Below are 20,658 nucleotides of genomic sequence, written 5' to 3'. Positions count from 1 at the left end.
GAGATAATAAAGATCAGAGCAGAAATAAATGACATAGCAACCAAAAAAAAAAAAAAAACAATACAAAAGATCAATGAAACCAAGAGCTGGTTCTTTGAAAGGATAAACAAGATTGATGAACCTCTAGCCAGGCTCACCAAGAAGCAAAGAGAGAGGACCCAAATAAACAAAATCATAAATGCAAGAGGCGAAATAACAACAGACCCACAGAAATACAAAGGATTGTTAAAAAATACTCTGAACAACTCTACTCCAACAAACTAGACAACCTGGAGGAAATGGACATATTCCTAGAAAAATATAACCTTCCAAAACTCAATCCGAAAGATTCTAAAAATCTCAATAGGCCGATAACTATGGAAGAAACTGAAGCAGTCATCAAAAAGCTCCCAACAAACAAAAGCCCGGGCCCAGACGGCTTCACAGGGGAGTTTTACCAAACATTCAAGGAAGAACTAAAACCTATCTTCCTCAAACTATTCCAAAAAATTCAAGAGGAAGGAACACTTCCAAGCTCATTCTATGAAGCCAGCATCACCCTAATACCAAAACCAGAAAAAGACAACACAATGAAAGAGAATTATAGGCCAATATCCCTCATGAACATAGATGCCAAAATCCTCAACAAAATTCTAGCAAATCGGATCCAGCAGTACATCAGAAAGATCATACACCATGACCAAGTAGGATTTATCCCAGGATGCAAGGACGGTACATTATCCGCAAATCAATAAATGTGATACATCACATAAGCAAATTGAGAGATAAAAATCACATAGTCATATCAATTGATGCAGAAAAAGCATTTGACAAAATCCAATACCCTTTCTTGATAAAAACTCTCAGCAATGTAGGAATAGAAGGATCATACCTCAACATAATAAAAGCCATATATGACAAACCCACAGCCAACATCATATTCAATGGACAAAAACTAAAACCATTTCCCCTAAGAACAGGAACAAGACAGGGATGTGGTACTTCTACACAATGGAATACTATGCTGAGGTAAAAAAGAAGAAATTCTTACCATTTGCAACAGCATGTATGGAACTGGAAAGCATTATGCTAAGTGAAATAAGCCAGTCAGAGAAAGATAAATATCACATGATCTCACTCATTTATGGAATATAATGAACAACATAAACTGATGAACAAAAACAGATCCAGAGACAGAGAAGCATTGATCAGACTGTCAAACCTCAGAGGGAAGGCAGGGGAGGGTGGGGGTAAGGGGGATAGATCAACCAAACAACTTGTATGCATGCATATAAGCCTAACCAATGGACACAGACAACAGGGGGATGAGGGCAGGAGTGGGGGTGTTGGGAGGTTAATTGGGGGATGAGGACACATGTGTAATACCTTAATCAAGAAAGAAATTAAAAAATGAAAATAATATTATTTTTTCCATTGCAAATGGAAAAGGAAAATTTAACTTAAATTAAATAGCTAGTGATGATTGATGACACCAGCTAATGTTTATTGAGAACTTATTGCATGCCAGGTGCTGGTCTAAGTGGCATACATATTGAGTAATGAAACTCTCAGGGATGATGAAATGTAAAGAGAAGTTAAGTATACCTTGCCTAAGTCACTCACTAGTTAGAGGCAGAGATGGTGTTTCACCCACCTCTGGCTCTGGAGCTCTTGTTCTTAACCCCTCTGTTCAACTGCCACTCTGTGGTGACCATAAATTACTTTTATATATCTTTTCTTAAAATGAACTACTGCCCTCATCTCATCTTGCCCAAAAAGATTAAATTGGACAATATGTTTTATTTATATGTTTTTCATACTAATTTATAAATTGAATCTAATTTTGGTGTGGGTGTACATAAGACTGTATGTGTGTGAATGAGTTTATGTTGAGGCAGATAGCCAGAGAAGATGGCTATTTTTGTGAACCCCAAATTGAGCTAGCTTCAGCTAGACTTAAAGGTAAGAACTGTACTCTCTTCTCTGTTTCTCCCTAGGGTATCAATAAGTATCTAGGTAAAGAGTTAACCAATATATTGAGAAGCCTTTAAAAACATTGCTAAAAGTAACTCTTTTATTTGATCTACTAGAAGCGAAGCCTGGTGCACGAAATTCGTGCACGGCGGGGGTTGTCCCTCAGCCCAGCCTGTACCCTCTCCAATCTGGGACTCCTGGAGGGATGTCCGACTGCCCGTTTAGGCCCGATCCCTGGTGGGATCGGGCCTAAACGGGCAGTCGGACATCCCTCCCACAATCCAGGACTGCTGGCTCCCAACTGCTTGCCTGCCTGCCTTCCTGATTGCCCCTAACCGCTTCTGCCTGCCAGCCTGATCACCCCCTATCCACTCCGCCGCCAGCCTGGTTGATGCTTAACTGCTCCCCTGCCAGCCTGTTTGCCCCCAACTTCCCTCCTCTGCCAGCCTGTTTGCCCCCAACTTCCCTCCTCTGCCAGCCTGGTCACCCCTAACTGCCCTCTCCTGCAGGGTTGATCACCTCCAACTGCCCTCCCTTGCAAGCCTGGTCCCTCTCAACTGCCCTCCCTTGCAGGCCTGGTCCCTCACAACTGCCCTCCCTTGCAGGCTGGGTGCCTCTCAACTGCCCTCTCCTGCTGACCATCTTGTAGTGGCCATCTTGTGTCCACATGGGGGCAGGATCTTTGACCTCATGGGGGCAGCTATATTGTGTGTTGCAGTGATGATCAATCTGTATATTACTCTTTTATTAGATAGGATAGAGGACTGGTGCACGGGTGGGGGCCAGCTGGTTTGCCCTGAAGGGTGTCACAGATAAGGGTGGGGGTTCTCTTGGGGTGTGGGGCGGCCTGAGCGAGGGGCCTGTGAAGGTTTGCAGGCCGGCCACGCCCCCTGGCAACCCAAAGGGAGGCCCTGGTATCTGGAATTTATTTTCCTTCTACAATTGAAACTTTGTAGCCTTAAGCAGATGAGCCCAGCCAGGATGTGTGGAAAGCTTTGCTTCCCCTGTTGCCACCGGCAACCCTGGCCTGCTCTCTCAAGCTCCATTCTGCCGCCATTTGTTTGAATTTGTTTACCTTCTATAATTGAAACTTTGTAGCTTGAGTGGAGGCTTAGGCCTGCAACAGCTATGGAAAGCTTGGCTTCCTCTGTTACCTGGGAAACCTTGCTCTGTGTGGCTGTAGCCATCTTGGTTTGGGTTAATTTGCATACTCGCCCTGATTGGCTGGTGGGCATGGCTTGGCTGGTGGGCGTGGCTTATGTAGCAGAGTGATGGTTAATTTGCATATTACCATTTTATTAGAGAGGATATCCAGCTATAAGAAAGAAAATTTCAACAAGCTGATATGTCTTACCAGGTGCATGGCAGAGCTCCGAGGCGGATGTGGCTCAATAAGTAACTGAGATGGTGTCTGTCCAAAGTTCTGTATCTGTGCCTCCATGGCCTGCAGGAGAAGGGGAGTGATTGTCATAATCAATAGGCATCAACGAGGGAGGTCAAGACACTCTGACAATGCAAGTGTATCCCAAGTCAGCCATGAAGGAAATCCAGAAAATTCCCTGGGTGCTCTTCTCTCAGAGTCATCCAAGTGTTAGTATTTTGTAGACAAGCTTTCATCTCCTTCCAAATGTGCTTCTGCTAACCAAGTCACTATTCTGACTTGGAAGCTGGGGTTAATTGCGGAAATGTTAACCTGTGAGAACATGCATGCAGCTAAAGACCAAAGAACAGAAGAACCTGCTTAACACTAAGTACAACACATATACCTCAATAACGTCCTTTGTAAGAAGGAACGTATGGAGGTCTCTAATGAAATAAGCTTCTGGAATCTTTATGGGAATAAAAAAATGAGACACGAAGTCCACAGACAACACAAAATATAATTCAGAAAAGCACATGTTCTGATAAATTCAGAAGGCAATCAGTAGAAATAACACTAAGTCTTTTGTATGATGATTAAATGTAGCGAAACATTCACTACAAAAATATATTTTAACATGCTATGCTGCTTTAAGATGAATCCTGGAATATTATTTTAAGGTATAAATTTATTATTTTCAAAAAGTTTCTGAAATTCTAGAGAAAACTAACCTAAAGAGGATACCATTATTTGAGCATCCTGAGCTATGCAATATTTCATTATGGCCTATGTAGGTAGAAATATTAATGAGATTTTAAGGCTTCTAATGAATAAAAATTATTTTAGTCCCCATATTATCTGGACTGTATACTTTTATTGTATGTATGTCAAAGAGATAATCTTGAGAACTAAGTATATCTTCTATATGTAAATTCTACAGGCAAAATATTTCAATATATTAAGCTAGACTAATGGAAGTAATTTTCTGAAATATTATATGTAATTTAATTCAACAAGGAGAACCACATTATTTACTATGATCATTACTCTGTTACCATGCTAATTTCCCTCCTAAATAATGTGCCATTTTGTTGCACATAAAAGTGAAATATTAAAATCATTGCTGAGTGCAGGTAAGTTGGTAGATGGCTCTCAACACAATACTGCCACTAATTGTATTACTATCTACAATTCTCATTTATAAAGTACTTAAATTTAACAACCTGTCCTCTTAGGCTGCAATTCAAGAAAATACTTTTCAATAAAAGTGTGAATTTTCAAATTTACTAGCAATATTAACCATGAATGCATCATTATCTGCCAGATTTTAGCATAAATGGGGCTTTGGTTCTTTTACTTGCAGAGGCATTAGGATAAATTATTAAATCTCTTTAAGTGCTGCCCAATTTTAATGTATACATGTATTTGCATGATGTGCACACATATGCAAAGTGTGACTATTTACCTTAATTGTACTCAAACAATAACAGCATATTTTATCATCTCAAGGCAAGATTTATGATTGTATAATGGGGAAATGATCATTTCTGGCTAGGTTTACGTTATTAATAACAAACTCTTGAGAATTATTGAAAAAAAGGAGTACTTTTATTGTTAAAGCTGTCATGATTAGAAAATGTCTAATACCTAGCTCAATGTATAATGAAGAGCTCAAGTCTCTCTAGCAATAGATACTATTGCTTGTGTTTTTATTCCTCAAGAAAGAGGACCAGGGTGGGACTAGGGAGACAGGGATAAAATTAAACACATTTAAATCTCTGCATCAGTGCCTTGAGCTTAGCAGGTTCTTAGCAACTTAAATGTCCCTAAAAGGAATGAATCAACAAACATGCTTTGTTTGACTTTAATGTTTTTCTGAAAGGAAAGTATTAAAATTATACTAGAAAATATTATGAAACTGATTTAATTTCCAGAAATCTTCCAAACAGCTCTCTTCAGTGGGTCCTGTCTCTGATCCTTTTTGGACTGAGGTAGAATACACATACATATATGTTTTAAATGAATCTCAAATGGAATCAGGATAAATTTTAAGTTGTGATCAATCTCACCTTTTTACTAAGCCATCTATTCATACATTGAACATTTATTTCTTGTTAGTCTAAACTGAATCCCTCCTTCATTGTGATCTAAAGGTTCTGATTCTAATAATACCTTTTAGCTATCTTGTAATTCTGCCTTCTAATAACTCCTTATCCTCTCATTTAAAAATGTGTAAGTCTTGCCCTGGATAGGTGGTTCAGTTGGCTGGAGCATTGTCCTATCCACCAAAAAGTTGCGAGTTCAATTCCTGGTTAGGGCACATACCCAGGTTACTGGCTGGATACCTGGTTAAGGCAAAGGATCTCTCTCTCTCTCTCTCTCTCTCTCTCTCTCTCTCTCTCTCTCTCTCTCTCTCTCCCCCCTTCCTCTCTCACTAAAATAAATAAAAACATAACCTTAGGTGAGGATTAAAAAAATACAAGTCTTTCCAATCTTGAAAGAGCATGCTGTTTCTCCTAAGTTCTGTTTCTTGTCATTACCAAAATGTATAAATGGAAAGTGAACACCTACTTACTTTCTTCACCTGCTCCCCCATCATGTGTTTTCTATGCTCCCCACTTTTAAAATGCCATCAATGTCTTCTTTATTGTCAAGAAGGAAGAGTGCACAAGGAGTGCAACCAATGGAGCACAGCCCTGGAGCGGTTATTCTAACTACGCCCTGATGGAGGAGAAGACGCCTCCCTTCAGGAGAATCTTGGGCAGAGTTCTAGCTCCTTCCCAGACTCTCTAAATCATAACGAATGGCCTCCATATTCTCACAGCACCCCTCTTTATTGTGGAGTTCAACACAATTCTTCACATGACTGGTCTGAATCACTGCAGGTCAGGACGGTGATTTAGTCCTACAGAGTCCAAAAGTATTTGCTACATTTAGAAGTGGGGCAATGGTGGGGTATTTGTGCAAAATCTGCACAGTAGTAGAGAAAACTTAGAGTTCTTTACTTTTTACAATTCAGCACCGCAAAAACAATTGACAAAGATTTGTTAAGTTGTTACTCTATGCCAGTGATGGGCAACCTTTTGAGCTTGGTGTGTCAAACTTCGCCAAAAAACTGAGCATAACTCGGGTAGTGTGTCACTTTGAGGAAAAAACATTATTTCGCAAATGTTTCATCCTCAGGAGCAGCAAATGTTTCATCCTCGGCATGCGGCCGCCTCAGCAGCCACGTGTCATCAGAAATGGCTACGCGTGTCAGTGCTGACACGCGTGTCATAGGTTCGCCATCACTGCTCTATGCCAAGGGATACAAAATCAGATACCAGATTACCTCAGGAAGGTTTCAACCTCTAAGGTCGTAAGATGAGTTAGCAAATCAGGGCACGTGGCAGGTAGAAGGACCACAGTGGAGGCCAGCCCAGAGTGCCAGGGAGCCAGGAGGAGTGACTGTATATCAGACTCAGGGTAAAAGTAGGAGGTAGGGACAGTAGAGCTATTAGAAAAAAGACTTTCAGAAAAAGGGCATAAACTGAGGTCTGAAGGTTGAGTAGGAATTAGCTAGTCCACAGCATTAAATATAAAATATTTTTTTGCAGTGTAGAATTTTTTCATTAATAATTTCCAAATATATTAAAACACCTTCACATGACTTCTTAATGATAATTAAGTAGGAAGAAAATCAAAGAAGAATGTGAACTAAGTTATGCATAGGGGAACAAATTAAGTGAATTTGAACAGTGTAATTTTCAGATTTCGTACAAATGTATGACATATAACTTTTATCCAGCTCTCTTTGTTTTCTCACTTACTTTTCACAAGCTCTCGCCAGTCATCTTCCACTGTGTATGGCTGCGTCATCTATGCCCTGTACAACAGTGTCTAGTTAGGGGACAAATGAGGGATAAAATCTACCTCAATTACCAGGAAAAGCAGCACCTTTTGTAATCCATCCTCCTAAAGAGGGTGTCTTTTTTATTTGCATGAGGGGCCATATGTGCTGCACGTAGCTGTGACATGTGCCTTATTCTCTTACCTGCTCCATGTCTTGCTTAATTGCTTTTTTTTCCCTTCTTGACTTCCCTCCCAAGAAAATCCTATCTCCTTTATGAATAAAGATACGTAACTGGGATTAAATCTTCAGAAGAGGAAGAAAATATGCTGTGGGGTATGGATATTATATGTGTGCCTATTAATATGAAAGACCTCACAGCCAAGGTAACAATAAATGCAGCGATAGTAAGTCAAAGTTCAGAACAATCTTCAAATACATTCAAAAATTTCTAAAAGAAAAAAATTACTTTTTAAGTGAATAAGTGTGTGTTTCCCTTCTCATTATATTTACTAGTAGATACAAACTTTGGTTAATCTTGTCTTTTCCACAATGCAGCTAAATTTAACCAGATACATTTTTCTCCTGTAGAAACTTCACAACTTTTCATCTTTTTTTATAAATGTTATTTAGTATTGTCTTTCAGATGAAGTGCCATCAGGTCTAAGTGCCATGAGAGAGACAGTATGAGGAAACTAATAAGGTGGCTGTCAAGTGACCAGTTTTATCTATTTTTCTTGGTGTGTGCAATTTTTTAAATTGTTTTCCAGAAAAGTCAGCATTTTATGAAGTACTTCAGATTATGCTACTCACAATACAAAATATCAGACTATGTCCACATCGCTAGTCAATTATTAAGAACTAGAAGCCCGGTGCATGAATTCGTGCACTGGTGGGGTCCCTCAGCCTGGCCTGCGCCCTCTCACAATCCGGGACCCATCGGGGGATGTCGGACTGCCAGTTTCGGCCCCAGGGACCGGGCCAAAACCAGCAGTCCGACATCCACCAAGGGATGTAGTAATGCGCGAAGCAGCAGGTGGCCAGGGAGGGGGGAGGGGCCCAGCCCAGAGCCGCACCACTCCGGCTCATCCCAGCCCCTCTACACCTGCTGCTTGGTAGTGCTGCCACCGAGGTGGGAGAGGCTTGCGCCACCGCAGTTGTGCTTGCCAGCCATGAGCCTGGTGTCCTGTGCCCATCGGTCAGCTGAGCCATGCTCCCACTGTGGGAGAGCACTGACCACCAGGGGGCAGATTCTGCATTGAGCGTCTGCCTCCTGGTGGTCAGTGTGCATCATTGCGACTGGTTGACCAGTCGTTTGGTCATTTGGTCGCTTAGGCTCTCATATATATAGATTTTCAGAAAATTCAAGAAAAAATTAGTAAAAGTGATTGCTTGGGAGCACAGAGAAAGAATTTCAAAATATTTCCTCAGTATTACGTTATCTCACTGTACATTTCTTACTCAGACTCATAGACAGAGAGTAGGCAGACAGCTCTGATGGGGGTGGGGGTTGGAGGTGGTGGAGAGATTGAGCAAAACAGAAAAATAGAGAGAGAACTCAGGCATGGACAACAGTGTGGTGTGTGCAGGGCATGAGAGGGCGGGTGGAGGTGGAAGAGCGCATAGAGGGGATAAACGGTGATGGGGAAATAAAATAAAAATTTTATTAAAACAAAATAATCTTATGTTACTGCTTTAAAGTAGATATTATTCTGTGTACAAAAAAACCCATAAAACTTTGACATAAAACTAAAAATATATGTGATTTATATCATCTTTCTGTCCTATCTCCAAGTCTACCAATTCTATACCAAATAGAAAAACAAAAACAATGGGTTTTGATAAGTCTACAAGATTAAAGAAAAGATTACTTAATGGCAGACTATATTTTAACTGATAAGCTTTGCTTCTGGTGTATTATTGTAATAAAATAAGATCATATAAAGCATTACTTTTTAATGCTGGAAAAACAGGACCAAAATAAATCAAACAAATAATATCTTCAGTTTGTTAGTTCTTGCTTTATAGGCATTAAACTATATAAAATATTAAAATGCTATTTTATATCCAACTGCTTCTAATTTTTCATAGAAACTACAAAATAAAAAAACAAACATGTTTCCTTTGTTTTAACAATCAGCTGCATTAAACTTAAGTCTACACTGTACCAGCAAAGTTATTAGAATATTTAAGCAAATATTTGGTAAGTCAATTAAAAAGAACCACATTTGCTTTAACTATCAGACTGTGCTAGAAAATATGAAGGAGTATAGTCTCATTTATTCATTTACCTGCCCCAGTGCTTCCTTTTATTCTTTTAGTATAAACCTAAAAAAATGAAGAGGAGACTTAATCTTCCTGCTACTATTTCCTCTTTGCAATGATGATTTGTAATTATGATATTACATAATTGACTTAACAAATAATAAATGTGAAAAAAACAAGCACCCCTATCCATTGGATATAAAATGCTCTATCCAGAACATTTTCTTCAAATTAGGTCAATGCCATTGGTGGCAGGGTCATTCAATTTTTCAGCAGGTCTTTGAATAGCATTGTTTCATTAAATGTTGTTTCCTTATAATATTGATGAGATGCTGTAGGAACTTAACTTTCATTTATATCAATTAGCCTACAGTAGAATGTGCTTCATTTAAAGTGCATGTATTTTTTTTCTTTTTTGTTAATCCTCACCTGATGATTTTTTTCCATTGCTTTTTCAGAAAGAGTGGAAGGAAGGGAGGGAAGGAGGGAGAAAAGGAGAGAGAGAGAGAGAGAGAGAGAGAGAGAGAGAGAGAGAGAGAAATTCATGTGAGATGTAAGATAGATCAACTGGTTGCCTCCCGTACGTGCTCCGACAGGGATGGGGGTGAGGGGGAGGGAGTGAACCCACAATCCAGACACATGCCCTTGACTAGGAATTGAACCCACAACCCTTTGGCATGTAGGCTATTGCTCTAACCACTGAGCAACCATCCATGGCAAAAGTGTATGTATTTTAATGTAGTAGGTAGTGGCTGTCCTACTCTGGATGCTTTAAATAAGTCTGCTCATCCTAGAGTAGTGACTTACTCAGGGGGAACAGAGAGGTTAGCTGGACCATTTCCTTGCTCCTGGAGAACTAGTCTCTAGGCACTGTATCCCTGGTGCTTCTTGCTCTCTGGCTTCCCACTGCATTCAGCAATGAAAGTTCAGGACAGGAGATAGGAAGGTGAGGTATTTATTATACGGTCCCTGCTGACAATTTGGCAGCAGCTGGGATGCATTCCTCTACCTGAGGTCACAATTCCTGTTAGGTGACCACTTTCCCAAGGCTACTTCTCTTTCCAGTTTCTGGTAATGGCTCTCTCCCCTCCCTTGTAACCTCTGGACTAGGGATAAATATCCCTGGGTGATTCAGCTTCTTTTGTTCATCCACTTTATCCTGCCCATATCTCTGTGAATAAGACCATTATTAAACTCTCTCTGTTATCCTTTAAAAATGTTTAAATTGTGGTAAAACATACATAACAAAATTTATCCATCTTAACCAGAAGGGAGTGGCAAAAAATATGCAAAGTGATGAATAGCAAGGACCTACAACCAAGATTACTCTACCCAGCAAAGCTATCATTTAGAATTGAAGGTCAGATAAAGAGCTTCATAGACAAGAAAAAGCTAAAGGAGTTCATCACCACCAAACCAGTATTACATGAAAATGTTGAAGGGTATTCTTTAAGGAGAATAAGAATAAGAATAAGAATAAGAATAAGAATAAGAATAAGAATAAGAATAAGAATAAGAATAAGAATAAGAATAAGAATAAGAATAAGAATAAGAACAAGAACAAGAATAAGGAGAAGAATAAGGAGAAGGAGGAGGAGGAGAAGGAAAAGGAGAAGGAGGAGGAGTAGGGTTACAAAATAGCATACCTAATAAAAGAGTAATATGCTAATTGACCGTACCTTCGCTATGCCCACAGCCAATCAGGGCGCTATGCAAATTAACCCAGCAAAAATGGCGGCCCCCACTAGCTGCCCCGCTCCCCATCGCTGAGGGACCCGGGTGGTGATGTCGCTCCGATTGCTGAGGGACCTGGGTGGCAGCTGCGCCCCAATCGCTGAGAGACCCAGGCGGCTGCGGCGCCCCGATCCCGGATGGCGGCGCGGGGCTGGGCAGCGCCCGCCCCCGTGCCGCCGGCGCCGGGGTCCAAGCCCCGACCCTGAAAGAAGGCGGAAGGCAGTGGCCAGAGCCAAGGCCTGGGTCCCCGGTGCCGGAGGAAAACTGGGGCCGGCAGCCAGGTGAAGGAAGGTCTATTGCACGAATCTTCATGCAACGGGCCTCTAGTGAATAATAAAATGGCAACAAATACCTATCTATGAACAACTGAATCTAAAAATCAAATCAAATGAGCAAGGAATCTAATGAACAAAATAAACTGATGAATAAAATAGAACCAGAGGCATGGAAATGTGGAACAGACTGATGAATCTCAGAGGGAAGGGGGATGGAGATGAGCAGGGGGTGGGAAGATATTAACCAGAGATACTAATTAATATGCATATATGCATTACCTATGAACACAGACACTAGGGTGGTGAAGGCTAGGGGCAGGGCAGGAACCTGGTGGAGGGGACAATGGCAGGTGGGAAATGATGGAACATCTTAATACTCTCAACAATACCAATTTTAAAAAATGCAGGGATTTTATTTTTATTTTTATTTGGTTTTTTAATTTATTAATTATTTTAGGTTAGTAAAACTCGTAATTATGGGGAGAGAATTAAGATAGCTTTAAGAAACATTTATCAGATGTTCTGTTGATCATTTGTTAATCATGTCTCAGAATACTTGGCCAGAAGAAACCTGAAGATCCTTCTTATGAAGACAGGCATCACGGCACTTATAAATGGACAACATTGTGTTACAACCCCCTCAAGTGATCCCAAAGGGTGGTGTTGATATCCCTTGTCATATCAAATAAAGAAGTCAGAAGTAGGGAAAGAAAAAAAACAAACAAAGGATAACAAATTCATAGAATGCATAAGCAATGCTTGTAGAGGCCATCAATGTTGTCACTATGAAAACCTTCATTTAGATCATCGGGATGAGAAGTGGGTTAATATTCTTCCTTATAAATTTTATTAATTCACCTTCTAGGAAAGCCAGCATTAGAGCTGTTTTAGTTAAAGACGCATCTTTCAGGTTTGTTCCTGACAGACCTATCATGTCAGTTCTCTGTAGTAGCAAGGAATATTTCAGCAAGAAAATAAAATGAAAACTGAAGTGAACCATGGGCAAATTTTCACTATAGCACATCCACAGGTATGCATAATTATTCCTGTCAGGTAAAAAAATATTGAAAATCAAAGAAAATATCATCTAAGAAGACCAAGAAATATTAGTAACAGAAAATTAGACTAAAAACACCACATTTTTTTCACTACTGGTAATATTAAATGTATTTAATGTTTCAATATTTCTAGCATAAATGCATATGTATTTATAAATAAATAGCATATCTGTTCTAAAAGTTTGAGAGCAAATTAGCCTTTTATGATAGGCTTATATGTGTATACTTCACATTGTCAAAGAGAAGTCATGTAAATAATTTTCCAGTTTGGCATTATCAACTGTAGATATTTTGATATTGAGATATAAATTATTATTTTTCTTTAATTCTTTATTATTTAAAGTATTACATATGTCTCCTTTTTCCTCCATTGACCTCTCCCTGGCCACCCCCACCCCCATCACATGCCCTAACCGCCTTAGTGTCTGTGTCCATTGGTTATGCTTATATGCATGCATACAAGTCCTTTGGTTGATCTCTTACCACCCCCTACACTCCCCTACATTCCCTCTGAGTGACAGTCTGTTCCATGTTTCTCTGTCTCTGAATCTATTTTTGTTCATCAGTTTATGTTGCTCATTATATTCCACAAATTAGCAAATGGTAGGAGTTCCTTTCTTCTTACAGTAGCATAGTATTCCATTGTGTAGATGTACCACAGTTTTTAATCCACTCATCTGCTGATGGGCACTTAGGCTGTTTCCAAATCTTAGCTATGGTGAATTGTGCTGCTATGAACATAGGGATGCATATATCCTTTCTGATGAGTGTTTCAGGTTTCTTAGGATATATTCCTAGAAGTGGGATCACTGGGTCAAATGGGAGCTCCATTTTTAATTTTTTGAGGAAACTCCATACTGTTTTCCACAGTGGCTGCACCAGTCTGCATTCCCACCAGCAGTGCACGAGGGTTCCTTTTTCTCCACATCCTCGCCAGCACTTGTCATTTGTTGATTTGTTGATGATAGCCCTTCTGACAGGTGTGAGATGGTACCTCATTGTCGTTTTGATTTGCATCTCTCAGATGATTAGTGACTTTGAGTATGTTTTCATATGTCTCTGGGCCTTCTGTAGGTCCTCTTTAGAAAAGTATCTATTTAGGTGTTTTGCCCTTTTTTTTTTTTTACTGGATTGTTTATCTTCCTTTTGTTAAGATGTATGAGTTCCCTATTTTATTATTACTATTTAATATGGTTTTTTATTTTTATTTTTAGAGATAGAAGAAGGGAAAGGCATAGAGAGATAGAAACATCGATGAGAGAGAAACATTATCCATCAGCTGTCTCCTGCATGCCCCCTACTGGGAATAAAGCCCACAACGTGGGCATGTGCCCTGACCAGGAATCAAATGAATGTCCTCTTGGTGCATGGGTTGATGCTCAACCACTGAGCCACACCAGCAAGGCAAATCTGGAGATTATTATGCTAAGTGAAATAAGCCAGTCAGAGAAAGACAAATACCACATGATCTCACTTGTATGTGGGATCTAATGGAGAAAATAAACTAACAAAATAGATCAAGAGGCATAGATGTATGGAACAGACTGACAGATGTCAGAGGGGAGGAGAGAGGGGCGGACTAGATGAAAGAAGGTGAAGAGATTAGCCAAAGAACACATATGCATATCCCATGGGCACAGACAACAGTGTGATGAAAGCCAGATGCAGGGATACTGGATGGAAGTGGGCAAAGGGGAGAAGGAAATGGGGACATCTGTAATAGTGTCAGCAATGAAAACCCATTAATAGATTTAAATCTAGAGGTAGGAGTCAGTTAATATTCATTATGGTATTTTTACTTTTAATAAATAAATATCCATCATGAAACATTTTAACAACAAATTTGATATATCTTGTTATATTCTTGATAATTTGTTTCATGGACTAATTTTTTTCTTCACTGTTTTGTTTTATATGGGAAAAGACTAAGACTAACAAGTTTACATTAATAAAAGTGATTAAGATATTAAAAATAATTTAACACAGCTTAATAAAATGAAAATACACATTAGATATCCCTTAAATTTTAAGAATCACTTTGGAAGTAAGAAGAATATCATCCTGGAAACAAATAAGCATTAGTAATTATTCTGTTATTTTTATATTCCTAGAAAAGAATGGGACTAAAGAAAACTTGACGAGATTCAGGAGAACTTACTTAAATGTACTCTCTGGTTGCATAGCTGAGTGTTGGAAAAATCATTTAATAAGAGCTTTAGGCTAGGTTAATGTATGTTTGTTTGTTTGCTTGCTTGCTTGTTTGTTTGTTTGTTTTTACTGGGAATGTATATGAAATGCCTGGGGAGATTTTATTTCCCCCAAAATAAACCTGCTTGATCCTTTTCCCTAGATATTCCAAGATGCCCATGGGATGGGGAAGGGGACAGTGTATTAGATGTGATGAGATGGATATGGCATTTGAAAATACTAGTAGTTGAGGAGTGAGAGTGGGGGTATAGATGAAATAAGAGTTCAATTTTTTTTAATTGGGTGATAGGTACATGCGGGTTCATTACACCATTCTCTCTACTTTTGTAGGGAAATAAAGTTTACTAGGCCATTCTAACACACTTTTAGTAGAGCAGTACTTCTTTAGCTTTACTATTCCAAACAAGTCAGCTAGGACCTCCTTAAATGCATGTTCTAATTCAGTAGGATGGGGAGGCCTGAGAGTCTGAAGTTCAAACAAGTTCCCAGGTGATGCTGATATTGGTGGTCTCTGGACCACATTTGAGTAGCAAGGAGGTAGAAAACTGTGGGACCAGAAAATTACTAACCTAAGCAGGCCATAAGATGGAGTTTCTCAGCCATAATTAGGTAGGAAAAAATATAAATAAAATCACATAATTTTCTATTAATATGTAAAAATGGATAAGGAAAAATATTCATTATCATATTTTAAATAACTACTTAGCCAGTTGAGTTCATCTATGAAAAAAAAGCTCTAGTTTATGATATAAGCTAAGACTTAAAACAATTAAAATAATTTATAATATCTAACAGATCTAGTGTTTACGTATTAAGAAGAGCTTTGCACCAGAACTGTTCTGTCATGTTTCTGTCCAGAGGTTATCATGAAAGAGATTATTATCAATTACTGCTTTACAAGTATAAAATAAGTTAAGCCATCCTATTTTTCTCAACCAGAAATCCGAAGCTGTCAAAGAATGTCAATTTTAAATATGACATAGAGAAGAAAATTATCTGTTATTCTGACCTCTAATTTCTTGACATTTTAATGCCATAATTGCTGTGATTAGTGCTGCTTCATGATTTCACCTGTCAAGGAAGAATCAATAACCTTAAGCTATTTATCCAATTTTAGCTCTAACTTCAAAGCTCAAAATGTGGGATTTCTTTTTTTACAAAAGGGACATTCATATATCACACATTTCTCTTTTAAACCAGTGTTTAATTTAAGGATTTAAAAGAAACATCTTCCTTAGGCAAGTTGGAGTTTGGTGGAGATTAATTGTAATGAGCTTCCTTTGGTTTTATTTATGTGAAAAGTAGTCATCTTAGCATTTAAAAATACTAAGATAAATATTATCACTTAGCTTAATACAAGGATTAACATTTTGAACACTGTTTTTTCTCCAAGAGCGTAGGTAGGTATCAACTCCCTGGAGTCATAGCACCACAGTGCAGACCTCCAGGCAGTCAACACTGACGTTTTGAAAGAGGTGGTGTACCTCCTCCCAAGGGTACTGTGTGTGTAAGGGGGCACAGATGACCACCAAACAGTGACTATGCTATGCTTCATTCTCCTGCCCTACAGTTCTTTCTTCCGACAGGAGATGCTAAGTGCTTTTATATTGGGAAACATATGCTCTGTATTATTCCTCCTTTATAAAGAGAGCAGCTGAGGTGGAGTGAGATTAATCAGTTGGCCACATTAGATAGCTCAAGGATTCAGCTGATTTATCCTCTGTTGCTGGTTCTTAAATGTTAGTGCAGAACTTTTGTTGTGGGAATACGTTAGGTTAGTGGTAGAGGAGATAAGGGTAGGGAGTGGGGAGAGAGAAAATTAACTCATATCCCATAAAATCACTTAATCTGTTGACACATTTAATCTGCTGAGTTGACACAGGTCCTAGGGTCAGGGCAAACATCTCTGCTGGTGTGTGTTTCGGCCTATCCTGGCTGGGGAAGGAAGTAACTTGTGTTCCAGGTATATGTTTCCTCACCTAGTATTCTGAAAAACAAGAGTTATTGGGTCTGGGAGGCAAGTATGGAGCCTAGGGAAGGAGGACACGTGCCACAGAATGATTCTCAGGGTTTCTCTAATGGAACCTCAGTATTCAGCAGTGATGTGCCAGAGGAGAGAGTCCTGAACTAAAGTACCCTGGCACTCAACAGCCTGCATCACTACGAGGCCGTCAGGAGCAGTATGTTACATATTGTTCCAATGATCTATATAATAAGAAAAACCCTGTGGTTGAACCATTCCCACCCAAAAGAAAAATTTTACACTACACATTTTCATCTAATGACTCAGTAGGAAGTTCTACAGTTTGACAATTAAGACCTATATATTGTTTCTTTCACTGTCCAAAGCAATGGTGTGGTATTTTGTAGAAGCAGGTATTTTTTTAAGGACTCAAATAATAAACACTATATCCATGTAAAGAAAGTCTCAGTTCTGATTCCATTTTCTCTTTATTCTCTCATTAATTTCCCCTCTCATTTAAATATTAAAAAATCTATTTTTGTCAATTTTAATGTGCCTTGCACTTTCATTACATACAATAAGCTTAAAATATTTGTATTTGTCCAAGAAGATTATCTTGCAACTTTCTTTATAAGAACAGAACTTTATAATGGATAAAGTATATAATAAAATATTCAGGAGCAAAAATGTCTACAATATTTAAAAGTAAAAAAAGTAATTTGGAGTTGGTCTTGGAATAAAATAAGAAGCTATTTTAATAATTTTATTTTTTATAATTCTAAAGTATTGGTTTTAAAAGGAGAATGTAGTTTGTAAGGAGTTTATAGAACTGGTCGTGTTAAGCAAAGGTGTATTTTTAAGAGAATAATTAAGCTCAGTCAGAATTATCTCCTACAAAATAATCTTATAGTTTGAACAAAACTGGGGAGATACTAAATTAGGTGAGTGTAATGTTTTGTAGAGAATATCCCTATTTCACCAACTAATTTCATTATATCTGACTTCTCTCTCATTCATTTATTATCTGTCTCTATCTTTTACTCCTAGCTTCAGGCAATAATTCTCTTCCTTGTGTACACAATATGCTATAATATTGCACTTAATACCATGCTTGCAATGTTTTCTGAATATTAGCCGTAAGGGTCCAATGATCAATGATTATGAGGCATGTCCCTTCTCTTTCCTCTTCTTGGCTTGAAGCCATACAAATAAAGTCATTTTGTTTTTATAGAGGTATGTAAGAAATAAGTTTATGGATGCAAGTTTTTCTTGTAGGGATTTATTTTTTCAAATCTACAAGTTTTCCACCTCTAAAATTAAAAATTAAAAAGCATTTCGCTGAATGAAAATGTAGAAATGATTGTTTTGCATAAAGCAGATGGTAGAAGGAAGACTGGAATAGAGCTTCCTTGCAGTGACACTTATGTAGCAGCTGTTGCATGTTCATTCTTTTCACCCATCTTAAATCATGTTATGCAATGTGGAAGTGATTTACATATTTTATCTGAATATTTTCACTGAAAATACTTATACAAATACTATAACAGCAATTTTCAACCTGTGAGCCACAAGAATTTTTAAAACATGCAATACCTATTTAGTCAGGGGCACTGACCTCTTTTCCCTTGGATTGTCAAATAAAAAAATGACAACAGCCAACACAACAATAATCACTGTGAATGAATCAATATTATACCAATTTTTTGTCAGATCAGCAAAAAATATATCTTTTTGGTATGCTGCAGAATTTTAGTAATTAGTTCATGTGTGCCATGAAATGAAAAAGGTTGATAATTGCTGCTATAATATATAATTTCCAACTGTTCACTATAAAATTTTAGGGTGAGAACATATGGGAATAAAATACTATAGCCTCATCTATTTCATTGATGTATTTTTTGAGTATTCTATCTAGAAGGTTATCATTTTGCTTTTATTAAAAAACACACTGGCAGATTATTTTTATATGTACTGTTATCTATCGATATACAGTAGGTCTTCGGGTTACATCAGAGATCCATTCTTATGGCGCAACGTAATGTGATTTTCGCCATACGTCGGGAACTCACCTGCATAAGCACCTACGTCACTCACATGGAGCACATACACAGCAGTAATGAAGTGAAACAGTAAAAAAAAAAATTAAAAGAAAGATAACAATTCCTGACCTTTACTTGTGGTAAATAAATAATAAAAAACATAAAGCACATATGTACATACGTCAAAATGATGGAAGTTTTTCTTATAAATAAATGGGAGATGGCGACATAACCACAAAACGATGTACATCGAGTCCGATGTAACCCAAGGACTGCCTGTATATAAAATCCTAATATGCAAATAGACTGAACGGCAGAACAACTGAACAACCGGTCGCTATGATGTGCGCTGACCACCAGGGGGAGCGCGTGAAACATGGCGGGCATCGGCAGCAGGTGGCAGAGCACTGAACATGGTGGGTGTTGGCCGCGGCAGAATGGTGGAGCAGGTGAGCGGTCACACCAGACCAAGGCGGGGCACTGGTTGCTGTCATCAGGGCAAGCCTCTGGTGGTTACTGAAAATTCTTTGCTCCCACGCGCCACAGTCCCACCCGGTGCTCGCACCTGCTGCCGGCGCCCGCCAGTCCCACTCGCACCTGCTGCCAGCACTGGAGCCACCGTTCGCACCCCCAATCACTCGGCACTGTCAGCGGGTGCGAGCAGCAGCTGCCGGCCCTGATCACCCCTCAGGACTTCTCTTCCTCCCCCTGCTCCTGAGGGATGATCAGGACAGCGGCCACCACTCGCACCCACTGATGGTGCCGGCCCTGCTTGCACCCGCTGCTGGTGCTGGCCCCAGTCGCTCAGCGCCATCAGCAGGTGCGAGGGGGCCAGTGCCATCAGTGTGTGGGAGTGGCGGTGGTGGGAGCGGGGCTACAGGCAGAGAGGGGACCTAGGGCCGTGGTGGGAGGAGGCAGGTGGGGGTGTGGAGGATGGGCCAAGACCCGCTCCTGTGCCCACCACAGCCTCATGGCCCACAGTTCCTTTCAAGGTGCACGAATTTGTGCACTGGGCTCCTAGTATTTAAATATTCAACTATGTTTCATTAATTACACACATAAGTCATTAAGCATTTTAATGAAGATGCTGAAGTAAAATGAAATAAGAGTATTTGAGTTCATCATATATGTCTGCAATTCATATAAGAACAACATGCAGATCTCATTACTTGGTTTTGATATATAACATTCATTTTTCCATATTTGTCAAGGATGGAAATTTATATTTTGTGAAAATTTATGTTGAAAGAAAATTTATACAGAAAGAGCTGGAAAGTCACAAGTGTGTTTGAGGGATGACAGATTTTTCATTTTTTTTTAAATTATGGGACTGAACACCTACCTCCCTGAGCACAGGGTCAGTGATGCTATCCAGGTTCATAGAGCCTTCGTACGTCAAGTAGTGAAAAACATTCAGAGCACGAACTGCTTCTGGTCCTCGCTGTTTGTAGCCAAATATAAGATCAATCCACTGATGGAGTTGGCAAGAAACAAATTCACTTTCCAAGGCCTGAAATTAGTCAAGAAAAGAAAATGAGAGTCCGTACAAACTTAGCTCTCTTTTTTTCCTTACTTTGAAATATTATGTATAAATAGGCAGGATATGCTCTTTACATGCCTATATTTTATCTATATTTGATCTTCTGCTCCTAGAAATGACAAAATACAACATCTAATAAATATGAATGAATTTTTTTTCTTAAATGCTTAACTTTCTCTTCTCTCCATTACATATACAATATAAATTTTAATATTAAATACATTCCTTACAAAGTCATGTTCATGTTTAAAGATAAGTTGAAATGCCTATTTTAATGCTATTTTACAATTATTTTATTCCTAATTTTGAAACATTAGTTTGAAACACAACAGTTTTATTAGAAACTTTGATATACACATATTTTTCTGCCTAAATATGCAAACTTACCTGTACAAAATTTAACTCTACAAAAAGGGAATGCCTTCCTTCTGTCA

General features: G+C 38.8%; 1 protein-coding gene across 5 annotated transcripts in view; it reads right to left on the bottom strand.

The window, feature by feature from the left end:
• NBEA (neurobeachin) overlaps positions 1-20,658 on the bottom strand; it is an 873,840-nt gene that overhangs the window by 35,885 nt on the left and 817,297 nt on the right. For all 5 annotated transcript variants that reach the window (XM_079778900.1, XM_079778901.1, XM_079778902.1 and 2 more), the window contains 2 exons: positions 20,027-20,194; positions 3,308-3,397 (listed from right to left, as the gene is read on the bottom strand). In XM_079778900.1, coding sequence (XP_079635026.1) covers positions 3,308-3,397; positions 20,027-20,194 — 258 coding nt within the window. The remainder of the gene's footprint in view (positions 1-3,307; positions 3,398-20,026; positions 20,195-20,658) is intronic.

This window comes from Cnephaeus nilssonii, assembly GCF_951640355.1.
Source record: "Cnephaeus nilssonii genome assembly, chromosome: 8".
NCBI classification, from domain to species: domain Eukaryota; kingdom Metazoa; phylum Chordata; class Mammalia; order Chiroptera; family Vespertilionidae; genus Cnephaeus; species Cnephaeus nilssonii.
The sequence above is the reverse complement of the archived record's forward strand: the minus strand, read 5'-3'. Positions and strand labels throughout refer to the sequence as shown.